The sequence below is a fragment of the Silurus meridionalis genome, chromosome 20 (assembly GCF_014805685.1).
Source record: "Silurus meridionalis isolate SWU-2019-XX chromosome 20, ASM1480568v1, whole genome shotgun sequence".
Taxonomy (NCBI): Eukaryota; Metazoa; Chordata; class Actinopteri; order Siluriformes; family Siluridae; genus Silurus; species Silurus meridionalis.
This window is the reverse complement of record NC_060903.1, coordinates 13,654,380-13,672,957: the sequence shown is the minus strand read 5'-3', so window position 1 is coordinate 13,672,957 and position 18,578 is coordinate 13,654,380. Positions and strand designations below refer to the sequence as shown.

Here is an 18,578-nt window from a genome sequence, read left to right as displayed (position 1 = left end):
GACTTCACTCAGTTATTACAAATCCACCAAATAACACTTTGGCATTGAAAAACTGTAAAACTAAACTAAACCACCATTTCTTCCCATTTTTTTAGTTAAGTGTGGAAAATTAATGTTGCTTGGCCTCTTTAAAAATCCAATCAATTATTAAAGAGAGGTAATGCACAGTGCATTCAGAAAGTATACAAGACTTTTCTTTCTTTCATTTTGTTATGCTCATGCATGAGATTAGTGCAGAGGGTTAAATTCATGAACCATGAAGCTGGATTTGGACTGTAATTGATATGAATAGGTTGCAATGGCTTAGGACTACAATTGCAATGATCAGTTTTGTATTTAATTGTCCACTGAACTAATGATACAATGATAAAACAATGAGGAATTGAATGGTAAAATGTTTTTATTTCCTTAATTGTACCCAGTGAATGTCTACATAGAAGCCATTACAACTCAGTGAACTCGGTGCCAATGCACCTGTTTCACATACACAATCTTGCTCTCTGTATAATATTCTCTATATAGTAAAAAACTAATTATAGATATTTGACTAAAAAAAAGAGGTGTGTCTTGTGCTGAGATGTTCCCATTAATGGATAACCTTCTCAAAGTTTCTCCCAATTGCAGACATGATATCTCGAGCTCTACCAGAGTGATAATCAGGTTTGACCTGATGGCTTGGTATTCTGATACACATTTTTGTCTGTTAAGCCTTATGTACAGTAGAGTGTGTCAAACTATGTCCATTCAATTGGATTTGCCCCGGCTGGACTCTAATTAAGTGAAGAAACATCTCTGAGATGATGAGATGCCTCTGAGCTACATTTCAAGCATCATAGCAAAAGGTATATGTGGGTCAATAATACATAGAAAACTTAGTTTGTTTTAGTCAATGAGTCAATAAAATCTGATTTTTGCTTGTCAATTATAGAGTATTGAGTGTAAACTGATGTAAAAAAAAAAAATATTTAAAGCATTTTAGCTCACAGCTTAACACTTTCTTAATGCACTGTTCATATAGATTTGCAGGTTTCCTTTTATAACACTTAATGAAGCATATTTTGAAACACTATTGGTATTAAAAATTGATTCCTTCACCAAAACTGGGTGATTTCTTTAAATCAAAAGACAAATGGGTTCAAGAGACAAGTAACTGGTACATTAACCTGTAATTGTTTTCAAAGCTTCATGTTTTCCAGCTATGTAGCACCAACATTGCATTATATTAAAATCCTGTTATAAAGAAAATGCCACAGTATTGTGGTTTGGCTGCATACCGTCGGATAAGGGTTGGAGCAGAAGACGGTATACTTCCGGATGATTCCGTTGAGCTTCATTGGAGGAAGCCAGGAGACAAAGACAACAGAGGCAGAAGCCGCAGCAGCCTTCACACCAGCTGGTGGACCTGGAACTGTTTGGAGACAAGCACAACATTTTATTTACACTTTGTCATTATATAAAACCTATATTTTGCAATATATTATATATGAAAAAACTTAAATTGAAATCTTGTAAAATTGGACAAAAACTTTCAGGGCTAAGCAGAAATACGCTAAGCAGATATTTCTGTTTATTAGAAATATCCTGGTTAATATAAATCTGAACAAGTACAATTGATCTCTTACGCAAACCTGAAAAAAAAAACCTTTCTTTATTTTGTGTCATGATGCATTTTTTACACGTGTGTATATGCAATTATGTCTGTTTGTGAAGTGTAAAACGTAAATGTAAAAAGTAAAAGTAAAACATCTCACCATCCTCTTTGGTCCTTGTGTATATTTGTTCGCTGCGAACTCCATCCCCAGCTCGGGTAAAAGCCAGTACTTGGATGCTGTAGTTGGTATATTTCTCCAACCCTTCGAGTTCCAAGGAGGCTTTTGTGGTAGTAATGTTCTTGATCTCACCCAGTTCTAATAAAATACAGAAATAATCATGCACGTCAATGCCTATTCTAGCAATTACAATGACATATAGTAATAGCTATTATATTACACGGCACTCGAGATACTGTTTGTCTGCAGCTGGCATTCAAAATTAAAGGTAAAGTAAAGGTATTGAGTTTACCAGTGTAAACAGTGTAAAATATCAAGTAGGTGTATGAAACAAAAAGTGCCGGATAAAAAGAAAATGTGTTTCTCGTAACGGTTCTACATGTTTATCATTTTACAACTACTGTATGTGGTATGTTGTCAGTTCATGTGTCACACCTTGTCATTAGTCATTACAAGAAACAACTCGGAGATAAACTGCTTCTACGCTAAAGCCCACAATACTAATAGATCACTAGCCCTAGAAGAGTTCCATCATATGTGATATGTCATCTTTAAGGACTAGTATGTACCAAAACCATGGCAATAAAATTTTCCACACAACTTCCTACACCACTGGGTTTCAAGTGTATTCGGGAACTAACAGTGCCACCTACAGGTGAAGACTAGAAATTAAATAGCAGCGTTTGTTATTTTCGATTGGTTTTTTTTTTGGGTTGTTCGTTTTCTTTTTGCTTCTTTTTTTTTTGCTATATTTGAGAAATTACTTTAATATTGAGTCAAGTTTATTTCTTTTCACCTTAGACACAAACTTTTTGTGTAGTGAGTTGTAGAGTCATCAAAAAAATCCATTCAAAAAAGAAATATCATATAAGATAATTATAATCCAAACCTGTTCCAGCACGGCAATGCCCCTGTGCACAAAGTGAGCTCCTTAAAGATCTGGTTTATATGCTTTGGAGAGGAAGATCTTAAGTGGCATGCTATAGAGCTCTAATCTCATCCCTACTGAACACCTTTGGGATAAATTGAAATGCTGACTGCACCCCAGGTCTCCTCACCTACATCAGTACCTGACTTTCGTAATACCCTTGTGGCTGATGAACACAAATATCCATAAGCACACTCCAAAATCTAGTGAAACATCTTTCCAGAAGACTGGAGGGAATTATAAGAGCGAATTGGGACTAAACAAGAAATGCAAGGTTACATACAAAAAATCAAATACCATACTTATGACCAGGTGACCCAATCATTTTAGCAATATAGTGTACAGTATGTATGTGTCACAGCCACTGCATATAATATAGATAAATATAGATAAAAATCTATATTCAATCACATGTATATATATGTTTAGGCGTTAAAGATAATATCCTGTCTCACCTCCGTCTAATAAATTGGCCCAGTAGATGACCCGGTAGCCAAGAAGCATGCCATTTAGAGCTTCTTTTGGGAGAGGAGCCCAGGACAAAGAGATGGTTTCTGGGGTTGTGGCCGTAGTCACGACGTTCTCAGGCGGTCGGCTTGGAACTGGAAAAAGTGGACAAAGGAAAATCAAAGAGAAGGTTTATGGAATGCACATAACATCCCGAGCACTTGATAGATCAACTGTAAACGAAAGATGGTCAGTTTTTATACTGATGTGTAAGTGCATGTGGGACCAATGTGGAAACTAATGTTAAGATCTAATGCAAAAGATGAGTGTAAAAACAAGAACAAAGACAAAAACCTTGTGACAAAAAACATTGCAAGATGTACAGAATCATATAAATATGAAACTAGGACAAGGAGTGGATTAGCGAGAATTCCAATAAAGAGAAATTGATGGAATATGCGAATGAGGCAAATGAGACTTTAAATGTATCTCAGAGAAATATGTAAATAATCAAAGTATAAAAAGGGAGTTTTAAATCATGTATCAGAATTGAGAAAGAATTCCTAAACTTTGGATTTACTGGAATTCTGACGTAGTAAAAAAAACAAATAAATGTTTCTATGATTGATCGTTTCTTTGTATCTTTTTCTGACAAAAACACGGAGACAAAAAAAAAAAAAAACAGAAACAAATTCTTATTCTGATTCATAGCGTCTGCCCTCATTCCCTACAAATCTCCTACATTTCCTGAGCTTTTTGATAAAGTTTAATCGACACTATTGATGTACTATGACTTGACTAACCGTCTTCCAGTGTGGTGATGATGGCTTCCTCAGATGTGGGCCCCATTCCTGCCCGATTGGCAGCCTGCACACGCACTTCATACTGTGTGTACTTCTTCAGGTTGTCCAGAGTGATAGACTCCATGTCGCCCGTTGTGTCTAGATTGATGGTGTTGTACTGGGGGCTTCCTCCTGTGCCATACTCTCTATAGCACACCTGATAGCTCCGGATCAAACCGTTTTGAAGGTGCTTGTGAGGAGCCTGAGATTTGATTTCAACATGGACAGTGTGAGCCGTATGTTTCAGCACGGAATTTTATGAAAAGCATTGATTGTGTAATTAGCGATTTTCTTGACATGCTGCTTTTTAATTAACAACATTGATCTTCGAGGTGCTGCTATAGGACAGTATTATTTCATGGTGTCAAAGAAATTGGGTTTAATTCTACATAAGCATGTTGTCTCTTGTCTCCCCTCTTCCTCTTCTTTTTGCACTAAATGTTGCACATTTGCACTTTGTGTTGTTAGTTATGTGAAGAGTTGTGTGGAGTTACAGTTTGTGTAGTTCTGTGTCCCTCTAATTAATTTATGTTGTTTGCTGCAGCACCTTGGTCTGGGAAAATGTCGATCCGTTTCACTGTGTACTGAACTTTATATGGTTAAAATGACAATAAAGCCTACTTGACCTTGAATTTCTTGAATTTACTTAAACTTGAATGATAAATTATTATACATCTGCCAAACGTTCCCATAAAAAAATTTTTTTAAACATGTCTAGTAATTTACCTTACATAGTTTAGACAAGTGGGATTATTATTGTATAGTTTGCCATCTTGAGAGAACAGGGATTTTTTTTCTAATATGATAACTCTGCGCAGGTTACTCAATCTTTACATCTCTATAAGGATTAACCTTTTTACCTTCCATGAGACTTTAATGCTCTGGGATGATATCGCTTCCAGCTGCACATCCAGGGGCGCGCCATCAGGAGCTGCGGAAATCAAACATCATAAACACCACAACTTAGAAAATAGATAAATTGATATAAAAGATTCCACTAGATGGCAATATTTTCACATCTTTACAGACCTTACAACTGCAAATGTGCAAGACGTACATGGACAAAAGTATCAGGACACCAGTCATATGTGCTTCCTCCCCAAATTGTTACCACAAATTTGGAGGCACACAATTGTATATAATGTCTGCGGATGCGGTGGCACTAAATATTCTATTTACTCAAACTAAGAGACCCAAACTTGCACTAGCATTACACTGCCCTGCGTAGAAAGTGAGAATTTTGCAAAACTAAGAAAAAGTAGAGCATATTGTCCATGAGCATGCGTGTACTCACGGGCTTCATCTGTAGTAATGGTGAGCTCATTACTGGGCCGACTCTCTCCAATCTGATTCTTAGCAAACATGCGGATGTTATAAGTCGAGGCAGGGTGCAACTCAATGATGGTGGCCTGGTTCAGCTGAGGTGAGACGTCTTTGGTAGTTTGGGACAATGCCCAGGATGCTGTAGGGAAAAAAAGTGCACACTTATTCTGCAAAGCATTCACACTGCCACCATTTCCTGCCCACTGTAACAATCAAGCTATTAAGACAATAAGCCTAATACAAATTTTGTATATGCTGAATTTTTGGTGCAATGTATATGTAAAGAAGTGATATAGTTCCATGCTCTTTACCTGATTTGTTCTTGTAGTTGATGTCATATCCGGTGATTGGACTGTTGCCGTCAAATCCCATTGTCCAGCGGAGCGCAATGGTTCGATCTTTCACCTCTCTGATTTCTACTTCAGGAGGGTCTGGACGATCTAAAATTATAATAGAGAAAAGAAGTCGCAGATGTTCACATTATGTCTTATAAGCTTTTAAACGAATATTGTGGCCTTTCAGAGACTGTAAACACAGTCTCAAAATGAAAAAAGGAAAAGTGCTCTAGCTTAAAAAAAGCCTGTTCGGGCTAAAATTGGGAAAATAGAAACAGCAAGCAAAGCTAACATCTGATCCAGTAAAAAAAACAAAAACAAAAACAAAAAAAACCCTAATTAAGGCTTTTGATGTGTCTGTTCAAGTACAGTGTGGAAATACCTGTACCTGCAAGATATTTTGAATATGCTAAATGGAAATCCCTGAAAATCTCATTGATGAGGAGCCGATTCTGAATATGAGTAACTTTACTGGCATAAATATATATCTTTAAGCTTACGTCACGTGAATAATTCTCCCCAAGATTTTTCAAAATAGGTTTGTCTGATAACAGACTGATCCATGATTGTTTCAGACGAGACCTTACCAAGACCTTGCAGTCCCCTTACCTTGAACTATAAGCTGAATAATTCCCTTGTCTTCACCGTAAGAGTTAATAGCAATGCAGGAATAAAACCCAGAATCCTCTCTGACTGTGTGCAAAATCTGTGAGGAAACAAAAAACAAGCATGGACATACTGTAAGGATCATATGTACAACAACAGTTCCATATATGTTCAAAGTAATCTGCCAACACTGTTCCAGGGCTTAATAGAACTGTGACTCGCTCACCTGTAATGTAGAAATGACCTCATCGGCCACTTCCTTGACGCTCACCACGTAGCGGTTGATGTCAGGGTTGATGATGTGGGATTCTTTCTCCCAGCGCACCTTGATGGGCTTCTCACCATGCGCTGTGCAGCTCATCTCAGTCATGTGACCTTGTTCTGCTCGAGTGGTGTTGGGATAGGACGTAATCATGGCAGGAACTGACAAAGAGGGAAACAGAATGAGAAACTGACAGATTTTTTTTTTTTTTTGATGATGATGATCAATAACGCATTTTCATTTATTTTAATCAATGGTGGAATGTCAAACAATCTGCATGATATGATCAAATACAGCAAATGTGACCTTTTCTGTTTTTAAATGAACTTTTTATCATTTTAATTACTCACAAGTGCCATTTAATCCAACCAGTGAAAGACTGCCTGAAAAAACTCAACACATAAATTTGATTGAAGGCTTGATTGAACAAAGTATGTAATTTTTTTTTTAAGAAACATGCCATGAGTGACACCAGTAACACAAGCTCATATAGAGGAGAACAAAATGTGAATTGAGTTTTGACAGATGTATCAGCAGAAATCATTTTTCTGTTAGTACTGTTGATTTGTTACCTTCTACATCTTGTCATCTACAAGAAAGTTACTTTTTCACGTTATGATTCCTCAAGGCCTGCATGATGGCATAGTGGATAAGGATGTTGTATCATATTTCCAGGATCCCCAGTTTAATTTAAAGCTTGGTTTACTTTATCTACATACTCATCTTCTTTTGATTCGTCTTAAGGGTGAGCACCCCCACCCCCCTATACATAGACTCTCTCACACACACACACACACACACACACACACACACACACACACACACACACACCCTCCTCCCATCATTGGAGCCAATCACATATTTTAATCTGGTGGTTTGTGGCTTAATACAAGAAGTCCATACCAAAAGATTAAAAACATTTACACACACACACACACACACACACACACACACACACACACACACACACACACAGTATCTCAGTGTAACTGAATGCTTTAATTCATCTCTATGTGTGCTCTACACTGGCCTAGTCTGTTCAGCGAAGTGGATTTTAAGCTTGGTTTACTTTCTGTCATATTTTTTCTAATGTTCTTCCCGTGTCCTGTCCATTGGTTTCCTCTGGGTTCTAAGGTTTCCTCACCACCCACAAAACTTGCCAGAAGTAGGATGCTAACCTTTCATGCTAGTTGTGAATGTGTCGTATTCCTGCCTCGTTCCCAAGCCTCGGGATCCCTAGTGTTTTTAAAACTTAGAAAGGCACTTAAACCTTATGTCCTTATCTTGTAAAGTGATGGGGGAATCACAAAACGATAATATTTTTATTCACTCATTTTCAGTAAGCACTTCACCCTGGCTAGGGTTAGGATAGATCTGAAACCTAATATAAGCTAAAGAACTTCACATTAATTGGGTCAGTGCTTCAACAGAGGACATGGTGATGGTACACATTGACAGACTACAGGCAATTCAGTATATATCCAATTAACCTACCTGTACTTTTTTCTACAGAGGCATTAAACCAGAGAACGCAAAGAAAACCCTCTTTGCATGTAAGCTTAGAAAAAACATGGAAAACTCAATGCAGCTGAGATACAGTATTCAGATTTGACAAATAGGGGCCAATTGAAAGCTTTTCTTTAGCATCAGTATAATTATACGAAAAAGTTTAGTTTTAGAATCATTTTAAAATGGCAGCATGTGTAAACCTCTTTCTTTCTGTAACTGTCCAGATTGCACAGCTATATGGTTGCAAAAACCTATTTAAAAATATGCAATGTCGTTTATAAGAAAAATAGATTTTAACACATACATCAGGGATCAGATGATATCAGATATATCAGCTTGTGAAACAAAACTCAGCTAAAATATACTAATATACGTTATTACAACCTGCACATTTTAATGTGAGGTAAAACAATATACAAATTTCTTATGTTTGTCTCCTTTTAATCCGTTAAAAAAACAATTCTGCTGGAGTGCTTATAATCCTGAAGCAGAACGAGAGCGATCTCACACAGGAATTATTTAATAATGAGTGCTCTTTTTGATCCAACACGCTGCATTACACACATAAAAACACACAGTTACACATATGTACACAAGTGCACAGCATGCTGATGTGATCCGGTGTAACAGCATGAGTGCCATGAACATTTAAGTCTAATTTCCAATTCACTCTTGAGCCCCAGACCGTGGTGACACAGGACAGGAAAAACTTTTGCATAATTTATTTTGCCAAACAGCCACGGAACTTAAGTGAAGTATAGAAAAAACCCTTTTCTAAATGCTACTGTTGTTTAACTATGAGCATTTTAAATATAGGAGCCCATAATTATATTGCTGGTGATTTCAAAAATATTACTCACTATGTGGTTTTCTGCCACAACTGATGCAGTGAATCAAGGGCCTGCTAACGAGCTCATAAATGGAACCAGAACTGATCAAGCAGGGAAAGATCTACAGATCTATAAATCTATAAAGCTACATGGGTAAGGGGTAGCTCCGTTGTTAAGCTGTTGGACTTCTGATCAGAAGATCATGAGTTCAAATTCCACCACTACTACACTCCCATCACTGGGCTGCTGCTCAGATGTATGAATGAGATAATTGTCACTTTGGATAAGGGCATCTGCCAAATGCTGTAAATACAGCACAAATTAGATATTATGTATAATTCTTCTTCATTTACTGACTAATAATTATTTGTTGTTAAGTCCATTAAAAGCTTTATATTATTTGGTCTTGGTGAAATTAATTCATTAAGTTCCAGACCTGTACCATGTTCTAAAACTGTTTCAGCCTGACAATGCACTATAAACTTTCTTTCGGCTTCTCCCGTTAGGGGTCGCTACAGCGGATCCTCCCTGGTTTGATTTGGCACATGTTTTTACGCTGGATGCCCTTCCTAACGCAACCCTCCTCAATTTATCCGAGCTTGGGACCGGCACTGAGAGTGGATGTGGGTGGTTCCCTGACCACTATGACTATTACATTTGGTTGGAATGGCCTACTATAGAGCTCTGACCTCAACCCTATTGAACACCTAACTGCATCCCAGGCTTCCTTACCCTACATTATTGCCTGCCTTTACTAACGTACCATAACGTGGAACATCTTGCCCAAAGAATGGAGGTTATTATTAACCTTTATTTTTTATAAAACTTTATATTGTTACAAAGACTGTAAAAAGGACGTTACTCATAATCTTACATTCCAGTGCTTATGTTAGTTCTCACTCTCCAGTGTTCTGTATTGTTTAAAAATTTATAATCACACTCTTGATGTCACCCAAATGACGATGGGTTCCCCTTTTGAGTCTGGTTCCTCTCAAGGTTTCTTCCTCATACCATTTAAGGGAGTTTTTTCTTGCCACAGTCACCATGGCTGCTCATCAGGGATAAATACACATTGTTCACCTTCACTGTTGATTTCTGTAAAGCTGCTTTGAGACAATGTCTGTTGTGAAAAGCGCTATAGAAATAAACTTGACTTGACTTGGAAAAATTATGCCTGAGCATTGTGTTATCTAATTATATTAAATAGATATTTCGGCTTCTCCCATTAGGGGTGGTCACAGCGGATCATCCGTATTAATGATCCGTATGTTCAATTTGGCACATGTTTTTACGCTAGATGCCCTTCCTAACGCAATGCTTCCCATTTCTCTGGGCTTGGGACCGGAACTAAGAGTGCACTGGCTTGTGCAACCCTAATGGCTGGGATTGATTCCCTGACCGGAAATCAAACCCAGGCCGTGGCAGCGCCGAAGCCTGACCACTAGACCACCAGGGAACCCTTGTCTTAGACTCTAACTATTTTTACATAATTTGCATAGAACAAACAAACTAAATTATAATTTACTGATAGCAATTAATGGACAATAAAATATATGTAAAACTATACAGATTGAACACAGTTTTTAGACTAAACATTTGGTAATTATGCTTTCATTGTAACCAACTACATTTCATGTTCAAATCTCCAATATGACGTGTCAGGTTTTAGCATGGACAAAACAAACCATAAACACAGTGACAGACAGGATCTTAAGGTAAACTTTTGTATTCTCCTTCCCTGACAGCTTACATAATAAGTGAGGTAGTTGCATGAACAAGAAAAAGCCTGCTAATAATCTCAATTCGGCTCTTACTATCAGCAGAAATGGCGCTTCAGACAAGCAGAGGCTAAACGGTATTCCCATAACAGCTTCGTTGATGTATATTTTTAATATCTAGTAATATTATGAGCTCGTAAAATCGAGGAGCGCTGATGGCAGCTATAACCTCACATCGGGCCGTCTTCTTTTATTTGTTTCAGCAGCCAGTGCACTGCGTAACTATTAAACGAACTAAGGAGGACCACGGGGAAAGGCCATGTGTGCAATTTATGGGGTTCTAAGATATGTTAAATCGGTACCAATATGATCGCTTAGCTACTGGTTTCCAGTGCTGTTTGCATCAGTGTTACATATAATAAATAATTGTTATATTTTAATATTGAGTTATAATTGTAAAACTCCATGAGTATGTGTATCCTGAAAAAAACAGTACAAATGTCTGAAATTAAAAGGAAGAATCCAATTCTAAGAGGAAATGCAATGATCATGTATCTATTTACGGATTAGTTGATTGTGTCACATTAAGAATTATTTGTAAATTCTGTAAATACACACAGTTACATTCCAAAAACAGTCTGCATTACTTAGCTATATTTAAATCGAAATGGGTGCAAACCTTTGTATATAAAGTATATAATCAAAATGGGTATTGGGGTGAAAAATCTCTATTTATCATCATAGCAAATAATTCAGCCTCCAACCACACACACACACACACACACACACACACACACACACACACACACACACACACACACACACACACATTCCATTTCTATAATTATTTATGCTTCTAAAAGGAAATATTTTATCCCATTTTCTATTGGAACCAATTAGATATTTCTAATCTGGTGGTTTGTGGTTTAGAAAAAAAGTGGTCCCTACCAAGTATCACAATAACACTAAATGCTTTTAGTCATCTCCCTATGTGTGTGCTCTTCACTGTCCTTTACAGTGTGTTCAATGAGGTGGATGATACTTTTCCCCCTAGCAGTTTATGGGTTTAAAAGAAAATCTATCCAGAGTAGAATGTAGCTTTTCATCACACACACACACACACACACACACACACACACACACACACACACACACACACATATGGTATATATATACTGTATATACATTATAATGCCAAGAATTTGCAGACACCTAATCATAAGTTATGGTTTGTGATTTTTCAGCATTGAATTACACATTTAGTCTCAATTTGCTCTTATAATTTCCTTCATTCTTCTGGGAAGATGTTACACTAGATTTTGAAGTGTTTTGTGGATACTTGTAGACATTTCATCAGCCACAAGGGTGTTAGTAAAACCTTGTAAAGCACACCTTCCTGGAGCCATGCTGGAACGGGTTTGGGTTTCAAGTAAACACAAAATTGTATTATACCCCAATCCAAAGTCATCCTATACATTTGTGTGTCTCTAGTTTGGAGAAAAAACACATATGGTCAGGTGTCCTATTACTTTTGTCCACAAAATCAGATATCAGAAGACTAAAGAGGATGGTTCGGACCGCTGAAAAAATTACTGGTGCTCCTTTGCCCACCCTTCAAGAACTCTATACATCCAGAGGGAGAAAAAGGACTCACTCTCTCTCAGAAGCTTCTTATGTACTGAATTCTATTACAAATAATAGAGAAAAATATAAGAGAAAAACAAAAAGGGGAAAAAAAGCACGGCTTGCCACAGGAACTGACACTAGAGACTCCTTTCATAAAGGTTACAGGAACTTGCAGTATGCTTCACATCAACGACTGTATGGTTTTCTTTACTAAACTTGTATGTGTGAAAATCACTTTAAATCTCTCACATCCAATGTATCTCCTTTTTAACTTTTGCTGTCTGGTCAGTGCATTGAACATCATGACAGACAGACACAAGAAATGTTTCTTCCCCTAGGCAATCTAGTTCATGAACATTTCAATTCTCTCCCCATTGGGCAATATAAATATGTACATCTCTACTTCTTAGAACATTCCTACATCTTATTCTATGATGTTACATTCATCCTGTACATCCTATCTATCTATCTATCTATCTATCTATCTATCTATCTATCTATCTATCTATCTATCTATCTATCTATCTATGTGTATTTTATTTACAAATCTTTATTTTTTTTATGATCTGCGTGTTGTTGTTGTCTGGAAGCTTCTGCCACCAAAACATATTCCTTGCATGTGCAAACACACGTAGCAAAAAGCTCTTACTGATTTCCGATTCTGAAATATTTTCGAGGTTCTATTGTGAACAAGATATTTTTTCACGTACATTTTACACAGCATCTCAACTTCTTTGTAATTGTATTAATAAGAGATGTTCAGATCCTTTTGCGTCACTTGTACTTTGATTTTTTAATAGGTGTATAGTATATCTACTTTACCTCCAAAAGGGGCAAAAAAAACATGATGATTAAGTAAACAATTGATCAGACCTGCAAACCCGATCACTGCTGATAGTGTGGTATGAATGTGTCACTGAAGCAGGTTTTAAAAAATCCCCTAATATAATCCACACTCATAGAATCCATGTTCTGAGTTTAAACGAAATCAGCCAAATACTTCTTTATAACAATTGAAGGCTTCACAAAAACAGAGTATGTATAATAAAGTAATATATGTATAGTTAAATAATTTGTATACTGATATCTGTGTCTTCATTCATTAGTTTAAGCTGTTAGCCCCGCCTCCCACGTGTGCCTATCCGATATTGTTTATTGTTGATTAGCATGAAACGCTTTATCATCTTGAAACACTAAAAGATAAAGAAAAAAAATAAAGCTGTTGCGTCTAAGCAGATAAAAAACAAGCTTGTTCATACACTTGTCAGGGGCAGGACAGAAGGCTGTGAGTGTCTGATAAACCACCAGCATGACTGGAATCAACCAATCACTTTTTGAATTTATATTGAGCTTGGATACAAATGTCAGGCCGGGCTTCTGGAAGGCTGAGATACTCTACTTCACTGACTGAAATATGAGCACAGACTAACCATTAGGCTGCTTTGATTTATGCAATATCGTTTCATATTTTTATTCATAAACCTGCTTCTAATGACATTGAAAACCTATTGCATGCTGTAAGATTGTTTTTATTATTAACGCATATTAACGCATGATCACTGAATGCCAATTTCCTGTGTTTATTTTAAAGCTAGGCCATCCATGCCACCAGGGGGCACTGCGGGTATTTTCTTCAATTTTTTTACTTTGGCAGGGCGCCACCTGGTGGAGCAAAAACAACTACTGCACCTTGACAAATATTCAGGCTTACAGCAAACCATGTGAGGATTAATAAAGGGCTGATATCTATCTGGACCTGAGGATTTTCCCCAAAAGGCCCATAACGTAATTAAAAATAAATTATTGCTCATATGCTTGACAAAACTAGAAATCTGTAAAGGTGTAGATTCTTTTTTTTTTAAAGGTATAAGGTGTTAATTTCGTTCCTCCTTTATTTTTTATTCACACCACATACTAATTGATCAGTTTGATGTGTTTCTAGTGGTCATATCAGATTTGCGGTCAGGTCTTCTGAAGCAGAGCTGTATGAAATCCCCTCTCTTTACTACATCTGCGAGGGCACCTTGGCAAAAAGTAGGCCACGTCACTGCGCCTTGGTTGGCCATCTCCAACCCTCTCCACCCCTCTGATAAACACTCACATGGTATCACCTAACCTCCTCCCTGCTGTCCAATGGAGTGCAGTAAAGTGCATTTTTCTTCACGCTGGGAGGGGCAGTAAGTGTGTGTGTGTGTGTGTGTGTGTGTGTGTGTGTGTGTGTGTGTGTGTGTGTGTAAACACACTGCCATGCCAAAGTGATTCCCCCTTTTCCATGCACAATTGGTCACAGGCTGCACATTTTCCCTTTTGATACTGCAGGCGGAGGGCCGAGCTTTCACATGAGCAGCCGAGGAAGGAAACAAAACCAGAAGGAGAAAAATAGAAAGCAAAAAAAAAAAAATCCCACAACCAAAGATCTGTATATTTTAAGCCCAGCATGATGAATAAGGGCAAAAATAATGTTCCAGTTCCTACCAATATCCATCTTTTTTCTTTTCTTTTTTTTTTTTTTTTTTTTTACAATTTGAGATATTTTATACCAATGATATGAAATTGTTTATTCTGATTAGTGAGAAGGTGAATTCATTTTCTTTCATTCTCAAATCAGAGGGTGTGCATGATTTTTCTTCCCAGCTATAATATAAATAAAAGATTGACATTGATAAGCTTATTCACAGGAGCTTGTATAGAAGTCACACATACAAGTTTAGTAAAGAAAACCATACAGTCGTTGATGTGAAGCGTTCTGCAAGTTTCTGTAACCTTTATAAAAGGAGTCTCCAGTGTCAGCTGTGCTTTTTCCCCTTTTTGTTTCTCTCTTATATTTTTCTCTCTATTATTTGTAATAGAATTCAGTACATAAGAAGCTTCTAAAAGAGGTTTACATTGTTTGCTTACATGTATACCAGAGAACTCATTTGTCTCATGGACATTCCATAACATTAAATAAACTATAAATGGTGAAAATACTGTCTTTTTATCAGGGCCGTGCACAGACCTTTTGAGGGGCATGTGCTGAAATTGAAAAAGGGCACCCCCCTCCCTTTTTTTATATATTTATTTTTATAATTTAAGATTATTTAGTAAGCCTGCATAAAAGGAAGAAATGGTCACATCTTCATGACAAATTCAATAACACAAAATAATAGTCTCAAAAGCTTTAGATTTATTCACGATTAATAACAACCATAATAATAATATTAGATAATTAGATAATATAGATAAACAGGGTTTTAAGGGCTTCTTTCTTATATATGTCATCTAGGTGACGAGGATCACTCGTCGCTTTGTGTAAGTTCCGGTACGAAAAAGCGCGGGGGCGCACCTGTTATGATTTTCCGATGGTAAAAACAAATTATATGTTGTTGTATTACTTATCAATATATAGTTTTTGACCAGCGAATGTGTGCAAATGTGAATTTAGTTTTTTTGTCCGTCATTAAAACGGCGACGGCGCCTCACATTACATTTTCATCTAAACTAGTTTTTGTAGCTCAGTAACTAGTTTTTGCGCTCAGTTTTTCCTGTGGTAAAATGCATTTGGCCAAAATCGCATTTTATAAAAGATGAAATGCTACTGTATGCACAGGCTATTTAAGTGTTGGCTATGTATTGGCTATGACTAGATGGCAAATGCTAGCCCTCTCTCTCAGGTGACGTCCCACATGTCTCAGTCAGTGAGTCAGTCAGACATCAAATAAATAAAATATTAGCCTTTATAGACATAGTGTGTAGTAGTACTTATTCAAACAACAAGATATTTATTTACCCTTCGCAAAAGCTTAGCTGTTGTCTACTGTGCGGCTGCTGTGGAACTTCAGTTGATTCAATGAATATAGAGGGGGCAGAGTTATCAGCGTACTGACAGCTTGAGGATCGAATAAGATTTACACAAGCTCGTTTTAAGAACTTTCATTTGCTAAATATTTGCTAAAAACAGACAGACAGACAGACGTAAAGGGTGACCAATAGCATTGATAAAAAAAAAAAAACACCACCAAAAAAAGGGCACTTCGGAGTGTAAGGGCAAAAAGGGCATGTGCTCTGCACAGGTTGAGCCCTACCTGTGCACGTGCCTGCTTTTTATGTTTAGAATAAAAAAAATTGGTATATATCCGGAAATTATTGTTTTGTATTATATAACAGCCTGGTATATGTTATTTCTCATTATCTGGGCAGATCTGGCAGTAGTTCCGCCTGTAATGCAAATCCCAGGTTAATGCCTAATACATAATGTTACTTGTCTTGCATCGTGGACATTCCAAATTATATTTTTCTTTATTTTTCTGTGGATAGAGTCTCCAGTACAAGCACCATGATGTAACAGAGATCAAAATCTTCAGAACAACACAAAAAAAGACTTTAGAAATAATTGCAATTTCTAAAGATTCTAGCTTCAAACAAAACCCTAATTTGTTTTGCAAGCATTCCATAAGATTAGCTGTGAACATAAATAAATAAAATGCATTGAATTAATTGATAATAAACTTTAAAATGTATGTTCATATAAATGTACCAAATAACATAAGTTCTTTCGAACTTACGATGAAGATTTTTTGGTAAATGATGAATTGTAAAAATATTTTTACGTTTTGGCGCAGCAGGCAAAAATAACGGCATATTCTCCATCCTCCACTCGAACCGGTGCTCTTTCACGTGCCAGATGCCACAAACATATATACTGTATAGTTTATACACTATGGTACTGTAACTTGTACAGTTTTGCTAAATTATGTACTGTATGAAGTATACTAACGCATACTGATCACCATTCTTTATGACTTCTGAATAGACTAGGCCATGTCTGACATTTAATTTTTTTTTAATCATTTAAATATTCTAGTGTATAAAGATTTTATGCAGTAAAAGTGCATATCTTCAAAGCTTTTTTTTTTTATAAACAAATAGTTTGAACCTGACACTAATATTTTATCCTTTATTAACATAAAAGGTAAATTATGTCGCAGTTATCTTTTTATAGTAATCAAAACTATTCAATCTGCCAAACATTTGTTCAATGAAGATTTATGCAAAATAGCCCCTAATTTGTAAGTTACACGTCATTAAAAATACTATTAAGTTGTTCATAAGGCTCAATGACAACCAAAGAGTTTTAGGTCATTGCTGGATACCTGATATGATGGAAAATACCTGATAATTGAAAGTGGATAATGGAATGTTTAACGTAGGCAAAAGTAAACATATCTGTGTTGTTTCGAATTGTGGAGGAGTAATGGATGGTATATAAGTCTGTTCCTTCACAAATAGAGTTTATTGTGGAGCAGAATACCGCATTCACAACGCTCAACAGGGCAGAAAGCTGCCTGGGGGCCTGCGCTGTGGTGCTGTGGACTGTATCCAACACACACATATATACACACACGAAACCCCATCGGACTGCAAAATGTACTAATCATTTGATTACTGCATGAAATGCAGTGTTTACTCGCTCCACTGTTAAGTAAAATGTATTTTATCATATAAGCTGATTTTTATATCACAATTCACTAATGAAGAAAATGTAATGACCAGAAGTGTCTGTTTTGTTGACTAATTATCAGTGGATTTAATAAAAGAATTTGAATTCCCAGTTAGGAGCACATCTGCATAATGGGTACCACTTGATGTACAAAAACACAAAGACACACACAGACTGAGTAAAGCTCCTTACTTTTGACGGTGAGGTACATGCTCTTGCTGATGTCAGCACCCACGTCGTTGCTGACCTTGCACAGGTAGTAGCCACTGTCCTCCTCCAGCACGTGTTTAATGAGCAGTGAGCCTCTCTCTAGCAACTGCACACGAGATCCCGAGTTCAGAGCAATGGGCTGGAACTGTGGAACTCCGGCGCCTGGGAACACAATGTATAAAACAAGGAGTTATACAATTTTATATGTGACCCAGCTGAGGATGGTTTTCATTTTGAGTCTGATTCCTTAAGTTTTTAATATAGAAGTTTTTCCTTGAAACAGTCCACTCTGGATTACTCACATAGGATTAACTTAGGGACAATTTTATGACTTTAAAGGTAATATTCTCAATCTATTTATTCCTGGGAAGCTGTGTTGTGACGAAGTCCAAGCGCTATACAAATATAAATGAATAGATTTGAGAAATAAGATTATGATATCTGCCTGATTTTATTGCATGTTATGCTGCTGCCTCATGATTTGCTGATTGCACAATTGCATGTATCAGTCTTCCAAAATGAAGTGCACAGTGCAAATCTGCCTACTAATGTATACACTTAGTAATACAATCTTTTTTTTATTGAACCCTAATTTCTATGTACTTTCAGACTGACAAAGAAGCAGTGCAATTATTTAATTTATTTAATTACCATCAATGTTTTCACAAGCATTTTCTGTTTCTGTGATTTTCCA

General features: G+C 36.7%; 1 protein-coding gene across 1 annotated transcript in view; it reads right to left on the bottom strand.

Annotated features, from left to right (window-relative positions):
- dscamb (Down syndrome cell adhesion molecule b) overlaps positions 1–18,578 on the bottom strand; it is a 140,365-nt gene that overhangs the window by 16,083 nt on the left and 105,704 nt on the right. The window contains exons 11-20 of the mRNA XM_046876766.1: positions 17,867–18,046; positions 6,477–6,673; positions 6,254–6,350; positions 5,621–5,749; positions 5,281–5,448; positions 4,847–4,917; positions 3,948–4,188; positions 3,153–3,299; positions 1,752–1,907; positions 1,275–1,408 (exon numbers count right to left, since the gene is read on the bottom strand). Of these exons, the coding sequence (XP_046732722.1) occupies positions 1,275–1,408; positions 1,752–1,907; positions 3,153–3,299; positions 3,948–4,188; positions 4,847–4,917; positions 5,281–5,448; positions 5,621–5,749; positions 6,254–6,350; positions 6,477–6,673; positions 17,867–18,046 (1,520 nt within the window). The remainder of the gene's footprint in view (positions 1–1,274; positions 1,409–1,751; positions 1,908–3,152; positions 3,300–3,947; positions 4,189–4,846; positions 4,918–5,280; positions 5,449–5,620; positions 5,750–6,253; positions 6,351–6,476; positions 6,674–17,866; positions 18,047–18,578) is intronic.